Source organism: Talpa occidentalis, unplaced genomic scaffold, assembly GCF_014898055.3.
Source record: "Talpa occidentalis isolate TD23 unplaced genomic scaffold, MPIMG_talOcc4v2.1 talOcc4.13, whole genome shotgun sequence".
In the NCBI taxonomy this organism is placed as follows: domain Eukaryota; kingdom Metazoa; phylum Chordata; class Mammalia; order Eulipotyphla; family Talpidae; genus Talpa; species Talpa occidentalis.
Genome location: NW_023601322.1, coordinates 84,609,240 through 84,632,185, shown reverse-complemented (window position 1 = coordinate 84,632,185; position 22,946 = coordinate 84,609,240). Strand labels below are relative to the sequence as shown.

Genomic DNA, 22,946 nt, shown 5'->3' with positions numbered 1-22,946 from the left:
GTATAGGCCAGAGACGCGGTAGGGTGAGAAGATTCACCAGAGACAGAGCAGGGAACAGAACAGGCAGAAGGATCAAAATACACTGCTGAGGGGGCAGCAGGCAAGACAGGAGAGGTCTGCCGCAACATATGGGAATCGCCCTGGCCGGCCGGGAATTGAATCCTTGCTACGGAGGCTGTGGACAGCTTCATAGCGCTGTGTTCAACCCGCTGCGCCACTGGGGAGGCCCCAAGATCTCTTTTTTTTAAAAGTAATATGGTAGTCTAAGTCACCATGACTTTCCAGATGCTCAGAAAATAGACACATGACAAGCCCTATATTTTGGATTGGAGATGACGGAATGTATTTTGAAAAGTGCTGTTTCTTTATTCCTTTGTATGTCTGAAAATGAAATTTTACATCTTTTTCATCTGACAGAATCCTTGTGTGTCCTCTGATCCTTTCTTTTCCTATGTGATGTACATGCATTTTTAAAATAAAAAGTATACCCTCTTTGTTCTTACTGAAAGTTTAGTATAGGAAGAAGAAAAATATGCTTAACTGTATCTTTAGCCCCAATTCTGTTTTTGTGTACTTTCATTGTCTAAGAAGTAAAGGTGTTAAAATCATTCAACTTTTTCTTTAACAAGTGTTAATACCCTTTTAAGATGGATTTGTGCTTCTTAGCAGTTCATGACTATTTCTTTTTAAATCATGAGATAATTAGAAACTTAGAAATCAAAAATGTTTATTTCAGTTTTGTTTTTTTTTTTTGAAGAATGATGGAATATATAGCTTTAATATTTTTTTTTCATAGCACATTGTTTAATTTTTTTTATATATATCAATATTTATAAACAATGCTATTTTACATTTAAATTATATATGACAGAATATACATTTTTCAGCCTTGTTTTACCATTTGTCTAATATATATGACTTTTTTTTATAATAAATTTTATTTTTATATTCCCCATACAATTTCAACCCCCCCATTTTGACCCCAATCCCTTCCCTCCCTCCACTATTTCAGTTTTTTTTAAGGAGGTATCATAATGGAGACAAGATAGAGTAGCATTGATAAAATAGTTCACTGAATTAATTGTTTCAGTGTGAGGGAAAATATCCCATCCAACACTGGGTGAAATGGTGTTTCAATTAAGTTATTGGAGGACCTGCTTTTGTTATAAGTTGCTTGAAATTGTAGTTGTGCTTTAAAGTTGTAGTTTTTGATTTCTTCTTCTTCGAAAAACTACAACTTTAAATAAAACACAACTACAATTTCAAGCAACTTATAACAAAAGCAGGTCCTCGAATAACATAATTGAAAGTTGTAGTTTTTAAGAACCTGTCAAAATGATTAAGTGATGACTGGCACTAGTAGCTCTAGATTCTGTAATATAAAATGCTTTGGAATCAGTTTTGCTTTAATGTCAGCACTTCAGAATAATTTGTATGAGTGAAAATTTCTTAGGAAGTAGAGTCATTTACAGTAGTGGTCAATGAGTTCTGATGGATTAAATTTTCCCCAGCACCTAACTGTGCACCCCCACACATGATTCTTTTAAGATAAATGAAATTTTGAAAAACTGGTATCTGTGTCTAGTATTGTTTTCTAGCAAATTTGGTTTAAAATATTAAAAAAAATCTCCAGTGTTGCATGTTACATCTCGTCTTTACACTTTGTCATATGGTTATTCTTTCTTGATGAAGTCATTAGGGGACAACTGTGAAACTATCAAAAATTCTATGATGGAGGAGCCAAACATCAATAAGGTACAAAGTGTCATTCAACTGAAATTAGAAATTGCATTCTTTAACAAGAAAAACAAATGTTTGCATTTTACTTTTGTACTGAAGTTTGTTTCTGATATAATTAATTAACTGTTCCCTTAAATTACCCTTATTTTAACAACTGTTGCAATTTCAAGTATTGTTCTGTTTTGTGAATAAGAGAATGCAATTTTAAAGGAGTTGAATGTCTATCCTGTTTTGGCTACTGAGTAAAAGCAGTAAATAAACTGAAGTTCTTAATAAAATGTGTTCACAACAGCCACTGTCGTCGTAGTATTGTTCCATTTCTGCAGTTATCACTCTCAAAGTTCTATCCTATGAAAATTCCTTAAAATAAATCAAATATTATTACATAACCTTTTTTTGAAGAAAGGATGCATATATAACTTTTATTTTACTGATAGGAATAGCTTATAGCACATGGACTTTGTTCCAATATTTGTATGAACAAGAGCATAAAGAATGCAAGTTTATACAATCATGAAATAAATACTCTGGCATCACATATTCAAATATTACTCTCATATTGACTATATAAGTCATGTTTTTCATATTGTGTATGATTCACTAATTTTAAGGTAACCTCATAGTAATTTTTTAGGGGAAATTTTCTGAAAAGATTTTGTTAAGCCTACTAATTTCCACCTCTTATTCTTTACCAAAAGAATCGTTTAGTAAAATAGGTGAAATAATTCTGTGTAGCTAATAAATACAATTGATTTGATGTCAAATATGAATTATAACTATAACTTTGATGAAATAGATATAGATGGCCTGTGTATTTCTAATGGCCTTTGGGTGTTTTGAAAGAATGTAATTCAAAGCTTAATAAATTCAAAGCTTAATTGTTTGAGTAATCTTTAATTGCTATACTTTATAGATTATCAGGAATTGTTACCTAAAGACTTTTCTTTTGATGCTACTTAATGTTAATAATCAGAAGGTTGAATTTCTATGTCATCACACTACATTAAAATGCAGTCATTTTATTTGATTAACATTTTGGTCATTTTTTGTCAGAATCTTTCAAGCTGTCAGCTACAGTCTTATTTTAAACAGACTTATTAAATATATCTGACTTAAAAGAACTGCATGAAGTGTAGAGTTTGATCAATTTTAGCATATGTATATACCTCAGGATAGCAAAGCCTCATAGTACCACACAGTCAGGATAGCAAATATACCTATCATAACCCCAGAATTTTAATCCCTTCCTTGCTTTATCCCTCTTCCCACTGTCTTCTTCCTTTCCAAGCACCTATCTATATCCTTCCTGTTATTATAGATTAGTTTGCATTTTCTGTAATTTATGTTTATCCATTTACCTGTTGATAAATACTTGAGCATTTTGCATTTCAGGGCTGCTTAAAATACAACTGCTTTGAATATTCATGTATACATCTCTTTATGTGCATATGCTTTCATTTCTCTTGTGTAAATGCTTAGGAGTGGAATGACTAGATCATCGTAAGTGGGTGTTTAACTTTTTTAGAAACTGTTCAACTGTTTCCCAACTTGGTTGTACCATTTTACATTCCCAGCAGCATTATATGAAATCTTACTTGCTTCACATCTCAGTAACACTTGGTATTGGTTAGTCTTTTTATTTCAGCCATTTTAGTAAGTGTGTAGTAGTAGTTCATTATCCTGTATTCAGTTCTTTTACATATGTAACCAGAAATAAAATTGTTGAATCATGTAGTAATTCTGTTTAGTTTTTCCATCTGCATAATCTCTAAAATCATTTTAGCACTAATATTCATAATTGTATCTCCTCATATAGCCAGCCCAATCAAGTTTTATAAAGTTTACTTGAGACCTTACATTAAGAAGGCCTTTATGACCATATTCATTATTTTTTAATGTGATTTTGTTATGTGACTGTTCACAAATTAAATTATACTCGTAACCTGAGAGTTCTGTTCTTTTACGTATGTAAGCAGAAGTGAAATTGTTGAATCATGTAGTAATTCTATGTTTAGTTTTAGCTATCCCTATTTCCTTCCTTTCCCAGCTTAGAGTCCATAGTCTATCATTGTGATCATTCTCTGGCAAGTATCCTCAGTCCTTTTACCCTGTTCTCTCTACTCTGTACTTGACTTGAAAATTCCCAAACCTCTCTCTACTTGTGTCTGTACCCGAAGAGCAAAACATGGAAAAAACACAAACTGCGGGGTCTTGTCTTCTTCAAGATAAATAGCACAAATCCCAGCAACCTTAATAAATTATTCTATAGTAAGTTTATCTTTTCATTTTCATTTTTCCCACTTTGGTCATATTTCCAATATTTCATCTCTAATAGTAGATGAACTGCACTTTTATCCAACATCAAGTGTACTTTTGCACTGACTCTCTTTGTTTGCTCTGACCTACTGAAGGACTTTGTTTCAGTAGTTATCCCTTCCATAATAAAATTTTATCTCTCTCTAAAGTAGTTTTATCAGCATGAACAAATATAGTGCATTATCTTTCAAATGAAAGCCAAACAAAGCTACTTTTGAATCTGATTTCACCCTATTTTACTAATCCCATTTAGCAAAATTTATTTATAGAGTTACCAATAAAGTCATTCACGAACATTAAGAGTAACATTGCAAACAACAGGTAGGAACCACCCAACATAAGAAATAAAACATTATCAACTCAGTTACTATGTCAGTGAGTTTACCCTTATTTCCTAGACATATCTCTCTAATGAAGTTGGGTATTATCTTTAATCTACTCCACTAAGATTTTCCTAGTCAAAGCCACTATTTACCTTAGTAGTCAGCGGTAAATTCAGTAGTCAATTCTCTTTCTGTAATTCAGCTTTTTAGTAACATTTGGTATTGCTGATCACAGCCAATTTTGGGTATCCCAGGAATTTCAGTTCTAACCTCTTTTTCTTCCCTATCTTTATTTTCTCTTTGGGTTATTTCATGGCTTACATGTCATTCACAGTCTGATAACTCTTAAATGTTGTTAGGCACACTTACTTCCTGAGTTCCAGACTTCCATGTTTAAACATCTAGCCCCAAATGTCAAAACATGTAGTTTTCTGTTTACTCAGCCTTAAAACTAAGAGTCATACTTGCCTCCTCTCTTTCACTTATATTGCAATTTCAATCTATTAGCAAAGTTTATCCTAATTTCAACCATTATCATTTCCTGCCTGTGAGACTTTTCTGCCCTTAAGGCAGAAAGGTGTTAAGTTTGAAGAAATGCTGTTAATGAAACTGATGTTTTTCCCCACTCACCCATCTACCTACCCAACCATTACCAGCGGATAGTATATATCCCTTGATTCTATGAAGTCTCATGTCTCTGTTTCAAATTTCTTCAAAATTCACTAGTGGACACTTAGTCTACTTTCTGTAACAGGAAAATACCTTGCCAAATTGGGATTTTGTCATAAAATTACAGAGTTTAATACATTAATACTAGTTGATGAACCTCTAGTAGCCAGAGCTAAGCCTTTTCTTAGAAAAGGAGTTCACCCTGAAAGCAACCAAAATGTTTAGTAAACACTGAAATTCTTTTGTTTGTGATTAAATTGCATTTTAGCTTAACTATATTTAACATCTTAAATCCAGTGACTATAAATTTTGTTAGAATTATTTTGATTTGGTTGTCTCTTCAGCCTGGCAATTGAAGTCGTTTTGGTTGCCACTTTTAAAAAAGCTGCTAACTCTATTCAATTTTACTGTTAAACAGTGGACAAGCATTGGTGTAAATTTATTGATGTAAATTAGGCAGGATGTAAATTTATTGTATGCTAGTTTTGAATTAATAACGTGAGTACTTCACAATGAGTTATGAAACATTTTAGACATTTTCAACTTTCAGTAATAGCCTCTTCTTCTTACAACTCTGCTTATTTTAGTAAATGTTGATTTTGTTTAGTACTCTATTCTGACTTCAAAGGTGTTTTATCCCTCTGGGATAAGCAGAACGTCAAATATATCTCCCTCATTTAAAATACAATGAATTATGGTTTATTTAGTTACCCAAACTATTACTGACTTGGGCACAATTTCTTCTTGAAATTAATAGTTACGTTAGAACAGAAGTCGGAAAGCTGCATTTAACTGGCCCTATCCAGTCTGTTCTTCTGTGTAAGCTACAAAGGGTCTTTACATTTTTAAAAGGTTAAAAAAAAAAAAAAAAAAAGAATGTGCAACAGAGACCCTGTACTATCTGCAAAACCTAAAATACATAGTATCTAACCTTTAAAATTTTGTACAATACTGCAAAAGGATTATGATACTAGGATTTTACTTCAAAAATTAGAATGTCTTAATCCTTTAATTTTAATTCATTGCTGCTTGGAAAGACGCAATTAATTAAGTTGTATTTTATTAGCATATTTTTGTATGTGAAAAAGCAAGTCTGAAAAATATTAAATTTCCTTGCCAAATAAAATTTTGTCTTAGGGATAATTAGCATGTTAAATAGTACTTTTGGGATTGACATATCTAGAAAGTTTCTTAAATAATTTATGCAAGTATATTCTTTTTTGTATTAATAAAATGGCATACTTCTGTGTTTTCTTTCCCTCCATTTAGATAGAAGCAGATTTGGGATATCCTGGGGGGAAAGCAAGAATTATTCATAAAGAATCTGATATCATTACAGCCTTTGCTGTTAATAGAGTAAGTATACGCACAGCTTTCTTTCCTTTGATTGTTGTTCATAGTTGGAATATTCATAGTTGGGGAATGTCTCCTGTTTTGTCAGTTTATTCAGTATCAGCATTTCTCTTCCCAAAGCAATTTCCCCAGTCCTTAAATTGCAGTGTGAATAAATTTTATTTTATAAAATGATTGTATTGTCTGATAATTTGATTTGTGATATGTAGTAGATAAAATAATGTTTTATTACTACACAGAGAGAATATCTAGTTTTTATATGTGCAGTAGCCCATCAAATTTGTACAGTTTGACAGGTAATCCAATGAAAAGGTTTTCTGTTTTCCTCATATGAATATGTTAAATGTGGTTCCCATTATTTTATAAAATTTAACTTCACATATGGTGCATAGAAAATCTCCTTGGGGAGGAGGGATGGGGAGCGGAAGGAGTAGGGCCAAAATAAGTGGGGGGTGCACTTTTATGGGGAATATAATTTAAATGAAAATGCATACATTGTGCAAAAATTAAAAATGATGTAAGAATTATATAAAATAAAATATTCAAAAAAAAAAAAGAAAATCTCCTTTGACAGGAACTGTAGCTGCCCAACTAGAGTGTTTTCTTTGTATTCTGTAGCCTCCTACTTAACATCCTCCTCAGAGATGTTAGTAAGTTGCTCACAAAAGAGGTAGACTTAGGTACAGAGATCCAAGATTGAAATTTATCTCAATCATTTTCTTTTTTTTAAGTGTATGATAGAGTTTTATTAATTGCGGTCATTACGCTATGCATTAGATACCCAGAACTTACCTCATCTTGTAGAGGGAAGTTGGTATGCTGTGACAACCATCTTATTCTTACCCTCCCCATGTCTTAATCATTTTCCCCTTCTGTCTTCCCTAATTGTTTTCCTGCAAAGTTTATAGTGACTTCTATTCCTGGTTTTTTGTTTTTTTTTTTTTTTTAATTTCCATTTGCTTAAGGGGTATGTCCTCTTTCATATTGTTTGGTTTTTATCCTGAGTAATTCAGGGTTCCTCATTCTAAGAATCTGCTACAGTCTAAGTATCACTATTGCAACTTTATTTCACAAATATTTTTTGGCTTAAACAGCAAATATATTTTGTAGGAGTTATGGAGACCATAATTCATGTATCTCAAAAATAATCTGTGACAAAAACTATAGATGGAATGTTTCCTAATGTTCAAGCTAACAAGTTTGCTCATACAACTTACTTAGTAGATGTTGAAAGACACAGGTTGTTAATGGACCAGAGACAAAGGGCAATTTATTACTAATGTCAAAAGCAGTAACTGTAGTATCAACATTGTTTACACTTGTTTGGTGAGCTACAATTCCGCAAAGCAACAGGGAGAGAGAGAGCAAAGCAACATAATTTCTGCACATATAGAAAAGAACCGAGAGCAATGCTGAGTTTAGAGAACACGCCACTTTTTCTCATGAACAGTAAGTATACCTGCCTTTTGATCTGGAGGAAGAGAACTTTAGCTATATAGATACGCCTGGAAATAGTATAGCAGAATAAAGGGCAGTCAGTAACTCACAAGACATACAGAAAGAGAGTGCCCTGGAGAATGAGCTCCTGACAGTCTTATTACAGTTTCTTTTTATGGCTATGTTTTTCCTTAATAATTTGTATTAGCATTTTACATAATAGAAATAGTAATCCTTTTTTTCTTTGCTGCCAATCTTTCCATTTTTCTGTTTTTTAGAGATGAGCATTTTAAATTCATAGATGCTTGTATCATTTAATCTGATGAACTTACCATTTATCATTTCTTCTAACATCTCCCTCACTGTTTTGCTGTCCCTATATCTTTTCTTTATGATCCTTTCCCAAATTCTGTTTTTCTTGTTTGAAAGACATTAGGTGAAAGTGATACTCTCTTATTTGAATAATTAACCATTGTTTCTTTCATTTGGTATTCCAGGGTTCTTACCTTCTTCAACATCTCTCCATATTTTTGAACTATGCAAAAGTTAGGGAGATTGTGCTATTCTAGCAAACTAGAGAGATTGCTAGGAGAAGAAATAAAGTGATACATGCATTACCATTTATAGCTGACTTTCTATTGGATACTTTTGAATTCCTAGAACATACTCATATCTTCAAGCTCACCCTGATTATTACACTTAAATTTTAATTAAAATATAAATATTCCCTTGTGAGCATGTTAAAATATTCTGTACCTTGGGCCTCCCCTGGTGGCACAGCGGTTGAGCGCTGGGCTGCAAAGCTGCCCAGAGCCTCTGCGGCACCAGTTTGATCCCTGGCCACCGGGCGAGGGTCCCACATGGTGCGACAGACCTCTCCTGCTGCCTCCTGCTCCCCTCAGCAGTGTATTTTGTCACTCTGCCTGTTCTGTTCCCTGCTCTGGCTCTGGTGAATTCTCTCACCCTCCCGCGGTTCTGACTGTACCCAGTGCTTGTATAAATAAATAAATAAATAAATAAATAAATAAATAAAAAATATTCTGTACCCTAAAGCTATCATTTCTGGAAGCGATACTGTAATTTCCAGTATACATGCTATGATTTATTTTTCAGGCAAATAGAAACTGCATAGCAATTGCTTCCAGCCATGATGTTCAAGAACTGGATGTTTCTGGAATTCTGGCTACACAGATCTATACTTGGGTAGATGATGATACAGAAACGGAAACCAAAGGGTACTTTGAAACTTTGTTTTTCTTCAGTTACATTGCAGTAAGAATTATGTTATCCTCAGAACCTTGTAAAGATTCTTTGAAAGAATGTTCTGCAGTTGAAGTACAGTAGAAGATGATATACATGGTAGAGAGTAAAGAAGGGGTAGAGGGAGCTTTAAAGAAGGAACTTCAGGGTTGGAAGAGAATAAAGAGAGCTCTGAAATTGTTTGAATATAAAATTATTATTTATGAGTTAGAAGTTAAGAGCTGAAGAAAATTATTTTTTTAATTATTTTTGAGATAACTTTGACTTACAGCAATGTTTAACAGCACAGGTTCACATCTCTTCATATGTATCTCATGTACCACACCTCCCACCAACAAACCAGTAATACTGCACCACAGTCCTTTGTGTCCCCTTCGTCCTTTGCTCCCACACCCTTCCCTTTGGTAGCCTTAGCTCTGTAGTGAGATTTCAAGGGTTTTTTTGTTTGTGTGTTCTGATTTTGTCTGTTTATTTTCCTTTACTTCTTTATAGTCCACATATGAGTGAGATCATCCGTTGTTTGTCTTTATCCTTCTGACTTACGTTTCATTCCTAGAATCATCTCCAATTCTATCCATATTGTTGCAAATGGCAAAATTTCATCTTTTTTCCTTACTTAGTATCCCAGTGTGTGTGTGTGTATCTATATTTATGTCTATATCTATATCATGTCTTTATTCACTCATCTATCATTGGGATTGAGGTATTTTCCATAGCTTGGCTATTGTGAATACTGCTGCAGTAAACATAAAAGTGCGTATATCCCTTTGAATTAGTGTTTTTGTTTTTAAAGAAAACTAAGTTTAATGGAAACGTAGTCTTGTATTAGAGCTTTCAGATCTAATAGATGAAAGAGAAGAATGATGGTTTATTTTCATTCTGATTGACTTTCTTTTATAGTTCAGAAGATTTCTTGGTTATACATGCTCGTGATGATCTAACAGCTGTTCAAGGTACAACCCCATATACTCATAGCAACCCTGGCACTCCAATCAACATGCCTTGGCTTGGTAGTACCCAGACTGGCAGAGGAGCAGCTGTGGTATGTAAAGTTAAAAATATCTGTGTATAAAAAAGCTGTTTTTCCTAGTTAAATCGGTAATGGGTAATTTAAAAAAATTTTTTTGATTCTTAACTTTTTAGTGAGTCATACTTGCTGGAAGCCTACACTTTGGTTATGAAAAGTATCTTTTCAGGGCCTCTCCTGATAGCGCAGCGGTTGAGCGCTGGGTTGCGAGGCTGCCCGCAGCCTCTGCAGCGCCAGTTCGATCCCCGGCCACCAGCGAGGGTCCCACCAAAAAAGAAAAAAAAGAAAAAAAAATATCTTTTCATTTGAAAACAACAACAAAAAACTTAATAAATAATGTAATCTACAAAGATTTGTATTTTTAAGTAATAATTATTTGGAACTCATTGCCCCAAATTAAGCCTCAGCAAATTTTGTTCCATGGTCAAATTCTGCCCACCATCTGTTTTTGTATAGGCAGCATACTAAGAAATGGTGTCTACATTTTTCAGTTGTTTGAAAAAATTCAGAAGAAAGGTATTTTGTGACACATGAAGAGTATATGAAATTCAAATTTCAGTGTTTATGTATAATTTCTGTAACTGATAAAAGCTATAAAGATAACAAAATGGGATAATATGACATAGGATGGCTGTGGATAGAGCATGGAAGGGCAGATGCCTTTCCCAAGGAGGTGAGGAAAATGTCTGGGAATTTGAGTTGAGACCTGAATGGTAAACAGGAAAATGACTTTTTAAATTTTATTTTATTTTTATTTACTTATTTAAAAATATAAATCTTTGTAGTTTATATTATTATTAAGCTTTTTGTTGTTTTCAAATGAAAACATATTTTTCATAACCAAAGTGTAGGCTTCCAGCAAGAATGGGTTCACCAGAGACACAGTGGGCAGCAGAACAGGCAGATCTACTGAAATACACTGCAGAGGGGAGCAGCATGTGAGACAGGAGAGGTCTGCTGTGCCATGTGGGCAGCTCCCTGGCCGGGGATGAAACTCATGCTATGGTGGCTGCCTGTAGCTTGATAGTGCTGAGACTTAATCCCTTGCGCCACCAGGAAGGCTCTGGACAATAACATTTTAAGCAGAAAACAAGGATATGGATCTGTCATGGTGTTGAGCTTGATGTGTTCAAGTGATAGAAAGAAGGTCGGTGTAAATAAAACAAGGACAATCAGGTATTGATTGAAGGTAGATGAGGCTGCAGAGGTGACGAGTTCAATTACTTTGTGCCCTAGAGTTCATGTTAAGGACTTGATTTTTAAAAACTTTTACTAGGAAATCTGAAGGTTTCGAGCAGGGGAACAACAACCTGAATGATACTTTAGAAAAGATAACTGGCTGTTGTATGCAAAGCAGAGTGAAAGTGTGGAAACAAAGACCAGCAAGAAAACTATCACACAAAGAATTGTGTCGCATTCTCTGAAACTGGAGTTTGAAAAAAAGTGCCTATTATTTCCTTTCATATATTTCACATATTTGTTCTTACTTAACAAAGTGTGTAAATCATTCAAAGCATGATTCAAATTTAATAAGCAGTTCCAAACAGTGAAAAATGTATGGTTTTCTTTTTGCCTCTTTTCTCACATGCTTCTGTATGTCTTTTTAACCTTAAACTATTCAAAATTATTCCAATAAATTTAATGGAATCCTAAATTAATTGGCAATAAGTTAAAGCTAAATTCTTCAGGTGAATTTGTTCTTAGATCCTAGTTGATAATGGAGAAAACAGAAAATGTATGTACACAGAAATGTAAGTTAGATGATCTACTAAATTTAATTTCTATAATCATGTTTAATATTTTTAGAGCCTTTAACAGTAGTTATAGAATCCCATAATATTAAATGTTATTTGAATTTCCTGTCACTATTATATTTTTACCATATTCTTCATTGTAAATATAAAAAATGATTTTTTTCTTTGTAACAGATGATTAAGAAAGCCATTAATAATGTCAGAAGAATGACTTCTCATCCAACTCTTCCTTACTGTAAGTTGATATTTAACAGTTATTCTAGGGAATTTAAAGAAAGCTTTAATTAAGTTTTAATTGAAAGATAGTCAACGCTTATTTTCCTTTTTTGGTAGACATGTTTGCTAGCAAAAAAAATCTTTAAAATTGGATAAAAAATAGATTTTCCTGAATTAATAGAGAAGGCTAACTTGATACAGTAAATTTTGAGCATTTTGGTTTAATATTTCTAACTAAACATTTAAATTTGAACATTTCTGAACTCCTTAAAGTGTTAAATTGTAGTTGATAATTATTACTTTCATAATAGGATCACTCCTCCCTTTTATTATGAAGATTAGAGTCATATCATGATCATGTGTTCATATTTTATCAGCCTGTCTTCTGTTACACACACTAATAGTAAATAGAGGGAATGATTATTAATAAGTTCTCACATTTTAATAGCAAATCTTAATAGGAATCTCAAAAGTCTTCCTTTAACAAAGAACATAATTAATGATGAATTTATTGGAAGTATGGAAGTAGGGGGGAAAAAAGAAAATTTAAAAACTGGTGGGTTGGAATCAATATTTATATTGATATGTAAGTATTACAAGTTTTTTTTAGTATTATTTTTAGGTTGTGTCCTTCACTAAGTTGTCCTGCCTCACAATAATAAGAATAATGCATATTTATTACAGCCCTTCCCATCTCCATCCAAAAGTGGAATCTTCCTCTTTGGTATAATTTGTTAGGTTATTTTTTGGATCTGAGAATGAACAAAGTTCTTTCCATGTAAGTTAATGGTAATAGTATTTATAGATCCAAAACATAACCTACCAAATCCCCTCTAATTTAATAACCAGTAAAAAATTGTGGCTTTTTAATGAGATATTCAATTAAAATACAGATGACAAAACTGACCTTCTTTTCTACTTAATTATCTGAAACACTGTTATGCATTTGTTGTTAAAGTTATAGACTAATGTCCAGTAGAAGTGTTCAACAGTACCATATATTTAAACGGAAGAAATTAACTTCTGTTACTTATACTACAGGTATCAAATATGCTAAAACTTTTTTCACTACTCAAGTATATATTCAACACTAGAAGTATGTGTTTTTATTCACAAATTTAATGTGAAGTCAGAACTTAAAAAAACAGTCACAATAGAGTGAGTGCGAGGACCCACAGTCAGGCATCCATTTCACATCGGGGTATTTCTGTAATATGAGGAGTCAAGTGTGTTTTATGTACAGAGCATAAGTGTTATTTATCATAAAGTAGGAAACATTTGGCATTAAATCTAACCTACATGGTGGGGTTTGGAAGTTCCCTGAAATATTGATGGGATGTCATTTTTTCCCCATCTTCAGTAGTTTATGTTCTGACAGGTGACAAGTTTATAGGGATTATATTCTACCTCAAGCCAATAAATTGAAATAAAAAGATCCCTATTTGTTTCAAAGGCAATTAATGGACTTACTTTCTGGCGTTATCAAATAACATCAGAGCATTCTGTCTTTGGTTAAGTACTTTCTTTGTTTACTGAACTATCAGATAAAGAGACTTGAAAAATGAAAAGCTAATTAAAATAATCACTGGATTTTTTTCCCCAATATATCTTTCCTTGTCACAAATACAATAGTAATTTAGCTAAAACGTATTTTTTTATGTAGTGGAAATTTTATGAGACAGGATTTTTAAAAATTTTACTTTGGGGCCTCCCCGGTGGCGCAGTGGTTGAGCGCTGAGTTGCAAACCTGCCCGAAGCCTCTGTGGCACCGGTTTGATCCCCAGCTGCTCCCCGGCCACCTGGGAGGGTCCCACATGGCGCGCAGACCTCTCCTGCCGCCCACTGCTCCCCTCAGCAGTGTACTTCAGTCCTTCTGCCTGCTCTGCTCCCCGCTCTGGCTCTGGTGAATTCTCTCACCCTCCTGTGCTTCTGACTGTACCCAGTGCTTGTATAAATAAATAAACAAATAAATAAACAAATAAATAAATAAATCTTAAAAAAATAAAAAATGTAAACAATTACTATAAAAAATTTTTACTTTGAATTTCAGATACTACACAATAGATCATTTGGAGAAGAGCTTTAAAAAAATCTTATTATAAACAACAACTTCTACTCCAAGGAATTAGCAATTCTGCTAAAGACTTGAATTAAAATAGAAATGAAAGTCTTTTAAGGATAGCTCTGTTTAAAAAAATAGTTCATCCATTAAGGTTTTTAAGGTGCATTTAACCCTTTCCTTACCAATATGTTGTAGCACCCTTCATTACTAATATGGGATACTTGCTCAGATAACCTGATTATAGTAACTTTTGTTTTTTATAATAATTTCCAAATTAAGTATTAAGCAATTATTTTATTTTACATGTCAGCTACCGAATATTAAGGATTCTTTTCAAATAAAGTCACAAGTAATATTTTTTAAAATTTGAGTGTTCTTTAAAGTACAACTAGCCTTTATTTTATTTTATTTTTTTTAATTAAGGTAAGTAAGACTATTGGGGGTGTGCTCAAAGAGTTGTATAGCCTCAATCTCACTAAAGTTTACTACCCTCATACCTGAGACCAATGTTTAAATATTTTTTTTTGTTTGTTTAAATATTTTAAAACAATTGAAGTTCATTTCTTTTAAATACTTGGTAAGGAATAAAGGTTAATTTGAATAATATATGACTAGCAATGTGGTAGATTGTATACATTTACATGATTTCTCACATTGTATACTGTATCAATACTGATGATAGATGCACTTAATATAAATTGAGTCATATGTTAGGCATATTTCTATATGACTCATATTAATCACTTCATTTACTTCTCACAACTGTCTAGTGATTTATGTATCAATATTACCCTTTTACAGGAAGGAAGCAGGCTCAGGGAGATGAAATAAGTCTCCTGGTAATACACAATTTGAAATGGTAAAATGAAGAATTAGTAATTATTTAGCCTATTCTTATTCCTCACTAAAATAGATAACATATATTTAAGATATTGGATCAATCAGAAAATATTAGAAAGGGTTTTTTTCTTTAGCATGGTATTTAAGACTTTGCGTGGTCTTTATTTTTTCCAGAGAAAAATATGAAAATTTGAGTATTACTAGTTTCACAGTGAAGGAGTGACTTTTGCATAATACCAAGAATTTGTTAAGTGGTTATCATAAAAGTCATTTATTAAAGGTTATTAAAACATCATTGAGATAATTTTAAAAGCAATTAAAATTTATAGAGGGTTGATTCAATTGCTTCTATTGTTTCATGTGAGGATATGTACTCAGTCAAATCTAATTGCATCATATAGCTGTTTGTTTTTAAGGTTAAGACTATTCAACTGAAATTTCATACACGGTAAACTCTGTAAACTGACAGACTTACTTCTTAAGTGTTTCTTCCATAAAGGTTTTCATGTTAGATTAAAAAAATTAATTTCCCAAAAGATTACTGAAATGTGAACTTTTTGCTCTTTCATAATGCAGATCTGACAGGAGCTCAAGATGGAAGTGTCAGAATGTTTGAATGGGGCCATTCTCAACAAATAACCTGTTTTCGATCTGGTGGCAGTTCCAGAGTTACAAGAATGAGATTTAACTATCAGGGAAATAAGGTAACATATAAAAATGGAAGTGGGAAAATTATTTGATGATGTTGGAAGTTTAGAAATATTACTAGTTTGGCTTTCTAAAAAAAACTTAACACTTTTTTGGGTCTTGCTGTGAAGACATTATGAAAACATTACTAAAATTGTTGTTATTAAAATTCACACAAATAATGCTTACATTGCACATATTTCATTCAATACTCCTACTGCTTTATCCTGTGGAACCTACTCAACGTTTGATCAAGTACCAAGTAATAGCTGGATGCTTAGAAATGCAGATTATTGAATGTACTGCAAACCTACTTAATCATCATCTGCATTTCAACCAGCTACTCTTGTGGCTCAGTAACAGTGTATTAGCAGTTTATAGCCTAGCCACCTCTTTTGTAAATAAAGTTTTATTGTAATACAGTTACCCTATCATTATTTGTCTTCTATAATTTCCCACTGCAACTGTAGGGTTCAGGAGAACAAACAATTTATATCTGGCAAGCCAAAAATATTTACTATATTACTCTTTTAAAAAAAGTTTGCCAACCCTGCTGTAGGCCCATATTCTATCACAGTAATGGTGATCAGTTTGTTAGTGATGAACAGAAATGGTCTGCCAAAAACCATGGAATGTTGCAGAAAAACTAAGAGCCTAAAAGAGACATTTAGCAGAATATATGACTTGGGAGGAACATTTCCTCAGATTAAGGACAATATTTCATTCTAAAATAAGAACTGGTTGCTAGGAAAAAACAAAAGGCAATAGAAGAACAGGAAAGAATTCTTAGAAATTAAAAACATGATTCTCAAAAAATTGGGTTAGAGTAACTACTGACTACAATGGATCAGTAACAGAATATAAATAGTACACAATCAAGTTTATTATTGGGAAATACAAAAATATGAAATTATTTCATGATAAAAATAACCTAGTAAATGAATTGAGACTAGATCCAGGAAATTCCATATTTCAGAAGAAGAAAAAATGTGATAGAAGAGAAGCTTAATATTCAAAGGAATTATAAAATAGAAAATTTCCCTAAAGCAAAGAAAATCTTGGCAGAAATTTTGAGAAACAATATCTGTCTAGATCCATACTGATTATTAATTAATATTTTTTAATTCAAGGGTAGAGTTTCTAGGAAGGATTGGGGTAAAAATGGTTACTTACCACCTCTCTACATCCCTCCAGAATTAATGGCATTGGCCTACTCAACAATAGAGATTACAAATAAATGTAGAACAGTATTCACAAAATTCTCATGGAAAAATAAATAACTATGAGTCGATGTCTTTTAGTGCTATCATTCAAATTTGACAGCAAAAGAAACACTTTTTTAAGTATTCAAATACTTTGACCCATTTCGTATAGCTTTTCTGAAGAATATACCTAGATCTACTCCAGAAAATATGGGATTAATCACTAAAAGAATAGACCATGGGAAAATATTTATGACAAATACAGTAAATAGTGGGTTAATATTTCTAGTGTAGCCCCACCAATCATTTTTTAAAAAGACAATGAGAAGTAGACAAACGATATTAGCAATCAATTTGCAAAAAAAAATGCAAGGCCAATAACTCACTAATAATTAAAGAAATGCATGGTCTTTTCTTCTGTAAGTCTACAAATACTTAAAATTTTAGTAATATGCAATGTTGATTAATGTGTAAGAAAAATGGTTGTGTAAACTGATATTATGACTAGAGCATTTAACTTTGGCTGCTTCTCCAGTTTTAAATAATGTCCTTTGACAAAGCATTTCCATTACTGTTTTATCGTACATAAAAATGTGACAGTGTATGTATGAAAATGTTCAAAATGGCACTTTTTGTAATTGGAAAATTGAAAATTGTTTAAAATGGAAGCATTTTAAAAACTATAGTATAACTATACAGTGTAATATGTAGTTATATATTACAGTTAATTAACAATATATGTATATGCCATTTAATTTGTGAGAAAATGATTATAGTAAATAAAAAATGAATTGTAGAACTGTATATTTATTATGATCATACTTTTTAAAGCCCTGTATGTGTGTTTGAATTTCATACAGCAAATCTAAAAAAGGGAACAAATAAAATGGTTAATAGTTGTTAGATCTGGATATGATAGGAAGCAGACCAACGTAGATATTTGTTTTATTTTATATACTTTATATTTGAATGAATACTTTTTAAATCTAAAGAAAAAATTATTAGCAGTCTTACTTTCCCTTAAAGAGCTGTATCATATACTCTCTTTTGGGAGTATTTTGTCATCATCCCAATCGATATTGCTCTGAGTTCTGACAGAGGATACAGTATAAACCTTTTTTCAATTTTACTTTCTACTATGTTTTCCTTTTTGGGTAGTTCTGGAAGTCTTTGTGATATATTTTTCAAATGTTCAAAGTTTTCTATTTTTTTATATATACTGAGACTTCATTACATGGCTTACATGTAAATCCATTATTTTATTTTTGGAGTACTTACAGAGGGTTACAGATTAGACCATTGGTTAATAAAATAAAATGGGTACTGATATTTGTTTCATTTATGTTCATCTTGGAATTTTTTAAAGCAGTAGCTAAATGTTTTTCTGAACTAAAACTATGTGTAGGAGAAGGGAAGTGCCAAACAATATTTGAATGAAATGTTTAAGGGTCAAAGTATGGAATTCACACTGAAGATAAGAGTAAATATGTGCTTTGGATATTGCATCTGTATTAAATAAACACTTTAAAATATTTTTTCCCAAGTTTGGAATAGTGGATGCTGATGGATATTTAAGTTTGTATCAAACAAACTGGAAATGCTGTCCAGTTACTGGAAGCATGCCTAAGCCATACCTGGTAAGCCAAGAACAATGTCTATCTTTAAATTTTTTGTTTGAAAAAAAAAATATATATATATATATTTAGGCAAGAAATGACTAAAATCAACAAGTTAAATTTTATCTATTCCTATGTACTTAGTCACTTTACTGTAGGTGCCTTTCGTTATATTATGTTGAAATTATTCTGTGAGGTATAAAATTCCTTAGTCCCTGATAACTTGGAAAGTTATACTGTGTAGAACCAACATGGTATTTTCCAAAGACCCATGTAATCTGTAGGTAATTCAAGTTCGTTTGCAACCTCACTAAGCTGTAGTGGGTTTTATACCCCAAAATAATGATAAATAAATCAGTGCATGATAAACAAAGTGGAAAGGATATCCTATAGTAGATACTATTACTTTCTTGCTCATTTCTTTATTTATTTATAATATTTTACATCATTTTTCATTTTATTACGATGTTTGCTTTCTTTTCTCAGGTGTAGTCCCCATAGAATTTTTAGCACCAGTTTATCCGTGCACCGTCACCATAGTCCCTTGTGCTTTTCCCTCCCTTGCTTTGATCCCTCTCCCTCCCCCTCTCCTCAGAATGTCTCTGATTTATGGATGTTTGTTTATTTTTATTTTTTTTTTGGTTACTATTATTTTCCTAATGCCTTATTTGGCTCTCTTATATTCCTCCTATAAGTGAAATATCTGATATTTTTCTTTTTCCTTCTGACTTATTTCACTGAGCTTAATCCCTTCTAGCACCATCCATGTTTCTGCAAATGGCATTAGTTTATCTTTTTTGATTGCTGAATAGTATTCCATTGTGTATAAATACCACATCTTCTTGATCCAGTCATCTATTTTTGGGCATTTGTGTTGTTTCCAAGTATTACCTATTATAAATAGTGCTTCTTGCTCAATTTTTTTTTTTTTTAAACTGCCACTTCTGTATTCAGAACCATACAGGCTTAATGAACTTTCTATTTTTTTTTCAGGGTCCTACAGATTCATAGGACCCTGAAAAAAAATACATATATATTCTTATAAAAGTTGTTTATAGGACTGAACAATTCTACCTATCAAGAAAAAATTAAGAATATTGGTTAAGATTTCTGGTTATTTGCCTAAGGTTAAATAATGAGAGTATAGATCTACGAGAAAGCAAGCAAGAGGGAGTTATTCTGCAAGAATATCCTCCCATCATATTTTCGTTAAGCCAGTATATTTAAATGTACAAGTTTATGATCCATATGGGCTGCATTCAAAAAAAAAAAAAAACTTCCGGGCCTCCCCAGTGGCGCAGCGGTTGAACGCTGGGTTGCAAAGCTGCCCGCAGCCTCTGCAACGCTGGTTCTATCCCAGGCAGCCGGGTGAGGGTCCCAAATGGTGTGCAGACCTCTCCTGCCACCCAGTGCTCCCCTGAGCAGTATACTTTGTCAGTCTGCCTGTTCTGCTCTCCGTTCTGGCTCTGGTGAATTCTCTCACTCTCCTGCGCTTCTGACTGTACCCAGTGCTTGTTTGTATGTATGTATGTATGTATAAATAAATAAATAAATAAATAAATAAATAAATAAATACAAAAAAAACTTCCATAAAGATAAATGTAATTAAAAATTTACATTCTTGGCTTTGGGGATTAAAGTAGATTTTATTTGCTTAAGAACATGTCATCTGGTCCAGTTCTAATTGGGAGGGGAGGAGAGGTGGAAGTTTGGAAAGTGACTTAAAGGAAAAATCTTTCATACAATGTTTTTAGCATACTTTTAAAACTCCTTTTTTATTGAAGAGAGATATCTGAGCAAACATGACTTAGAAACTTTTATAATTGAAAGCTCATAAAGTTTTCTTGTTTGATGAAATATTGAGCAATATTATGCATTTTCTAATTTTGTTGACATAGTGATAAGTTTTATTGATATTTGAGCAATTATATAAAAGTTTAAGTATTTCTGAAGATAACTCATTCTGAGAAATATTCTAAAATCCTATTTCTGTCTTCACAAAATTTTTACTAAATAATCTAAGGGAAATATTTGGAGTTCTACTTCCTGTAAAGCAAAGAGCTCCATAAGAGATCATGATATATGCAGCTTATTTAAATGGTTCAGGAAAAATGTGTGTATGTGTGTATTTGTGTGTATGTATGTGTGTGTTTGTGTGTGTTATAAATTGGTGAATCACGGTGGCGCAGCGGTTGAGCGCTGGGTTGCGAAGCTGCCCGCAGCCACTGCAGCACCGGTTCGATCCCCGGCTGCTCCCCGGCCACCGGAGGAGGGTCCCGCATGGTGCGCAGACCTCTCCTGCCACCTGCTGCTCCCCTCAGCAGTGTACTTCGGTCCTTCTGCCTGCTCTGCTCCCCGCTCTGGCTCTGGTGAATTCTCTCACCCTCCCACGCTTCTGACTGTACCCAGTGCATGTATAAATAAAAAAATAAATAAATCTTAAAAAAAAAAATTGGTGAATCTAGGTAAAGTGTAATGAGAGTTTTCTATATTGTTCTCATAGCTTTTTTAAAATTTGGGAGTGGGGAGGCAGAAAGCATTTAAGTAAGTCATAAGTGGTTATTATTACTTTTTGATAAATATATCTACTTGATTATGAAGTCTTAATGACAATCAGTAACATTTTTTGTTTATAACTGTTCTAGACTTGGCAGTGTCATAACAAAACAGCCAATGATTTTGTCTTCGTCAGTTCCTCCTCTCTGATAGCGACAGCTGGTCTTTCAACTGACAATAGGTAAGAGTATAACTGAAGTTGAAGTGTGTGTATGTATAACTGAGCTTTATTTTTTAATTGTTTTATCTCCTTTTGTCTCAAGATTGTGTTTTCATAATTGTGGCCAACATTTCTACTTTAAAGACTTATTTCTTGGAGAATTTTTAGTGTTCTAATTATAAAATTAAGGAAATTCTGTGCCATTAAAAAGCAAAAATCAACTTCTGTATTTTTCATGATCTAAGGTTAAGACTTTAGGAAAAAAGAATTTGGTTGTTGGTAGAGTAAGTTTTTCCCCAAAGCATTCATCATTGTCTATGTATTTAAGAGTGAAGCAAAAAGAGCTATTATGTGTTGGTTATGATTTAGTCTTTATCATATTCCTGTTTGTAGGTTTTGTCACTGTTGCACATTAAGAAAACAGAATACTCAGACAGACTTACTAGTTGTCTAACTCCAGTAGCCTTGTCTCTCTAAAAAACTTTAAATTTAGTAGAAAATGTTTTCTCCTTCCTCCATCTCCACACCCCCTACTTTTGCCTTCTCTTACATAGCTGAGTTCTGAGATCAAAGCTTAATGAGGATGATGAGTTTTTATATTTATCTGGATATGGCTTCACTTTCACTATAACTGGGATTGTAGGAATATGGAGTCTTGGGGTCACCTTCCATGAAAATCCTTACATATATTGGTACCTCTTGTGCAACTCATAGTTGCTCCCATTCCTAGTAAAATTAAATTCTTTCTGTGCTAATGGAAATTCAGTATATCCTGATATTTATGTATGAGTGCAACTCAGAATAGAGAATCAGTGAATGCAAAAAGTAGTTTCCACATTCAGTCTCCATATAATATTGGCAAATACATGTTAATCTAAAGTTATTTGATTTTATAAAAATATTAATTATACAGAAATATATTGGTTGCTTGTGTTTGGTGCTTTTATGAACTTAAGAACTTTCAGTGAGAATAAAGTTGAAATGTTACATAACTTTTTATGAGGCATGTTTACTTTCTTTTTTGTATCACTTAAGTAATTTTTTCTTTTTCCAGAAATGTATGTTTGTGGGATACTCTGGTAGCACCTGCTAATAGTTTAGTCCATGGTAAGTTTTAAAAGCATTTTATAAACTTTGGAAGTCAAGACATTCATAAACAAAAAATTATTTTAAAATGAATTTATTTGTAATGAAATATTTATTAGCCTGTGAGATTTACATTACCCACAGTGGCAGAGTTTAAAAGGAAAACGATATTATATATGTAACTTTTTTGCTATACCTTGATGAAGGCTAACAGAACATAGATAATATATAAATCCTTTACTTTGGATCTGGATCTGCTATCACAGGTTATAAATGTGAACATCTGTTACTGAATACTATTTTTTCCCCTCTCATCATGTCTATTCAGCATTGTACTGAAGTCCTAACAATAAATGAAGAAAAGAAATAAAAGATAAAAGGTATTGAAAGTGAAGGGAAACTGTTGTTTTGTTTTGTTTTTTCCACAGATGACATAATTATATATGTAGAAAATTCCAAAGATTCTTCAAAAAAATTAACTTCATGGAACTACTGTTAAAATTCCAATGTTCCTTGCTGGTATATAGGAAAGAACCAACTTAGTATAATGACCTTGTATCTTATGATCTTGCTGTACTTGTTGTACAAAATACGTATAACATATGTTAAGGAAAGCTATAAAAATTTTTTTTAAAAATCAAA

At 32.6% G+C, this 22,946-nt stretch overlaps 1 protein-coding gene across 2 annotated transcripts in view; it reads left to right on the top strand.

Moving 5' to 3' along the window:
* Nucleotides 1-22,946, top strand: part of DMXL1 (Dmx like 1) — a 122,513-nt gene that overhangs the window by 91,803 nt on the left and 7,764 nt on the right. For both annotated transcript variants that reach the window (XM_037509473.2, XM_037509474.2), the window contains 8 exons: nucleotides 6,318-6,404; nucleotides 8,952-9,073; nucleotides 9,999-10,140; nucleotides 12,054-12,114; nucleotides 15,574-15,701; nucleotides 18,431-18,523; nucleotides 21,148-21,239; nucleotides 22,273-22,325. In XM_037509473.2, the coding sequence (XP_037365370.1) occupies nucleotides 6,318-6,404; nucleotides 8,952-9,073; nucleotides 9,999-10,140; nucleotides 12,054-12,114; nucleotides 15,574-15,701; nucleotides 18,431-18,523; nucleotides 21,148-21,239; nucleotides 22,273-22,325 (778 nt within the window). The remainder of the gene's footprint in view (nucleotides 1-6,317; nucleotides 6,405-8,951; nucleotides 9,074-9,998; nucleotides 10,141-12,053; nucleotides 12,115-15,573; nucleotides 15,702-18,430; nucleotides 18,524-21,147; nucleotides 21,240-22,272; nucleotides 22,326-22,946) is intronic.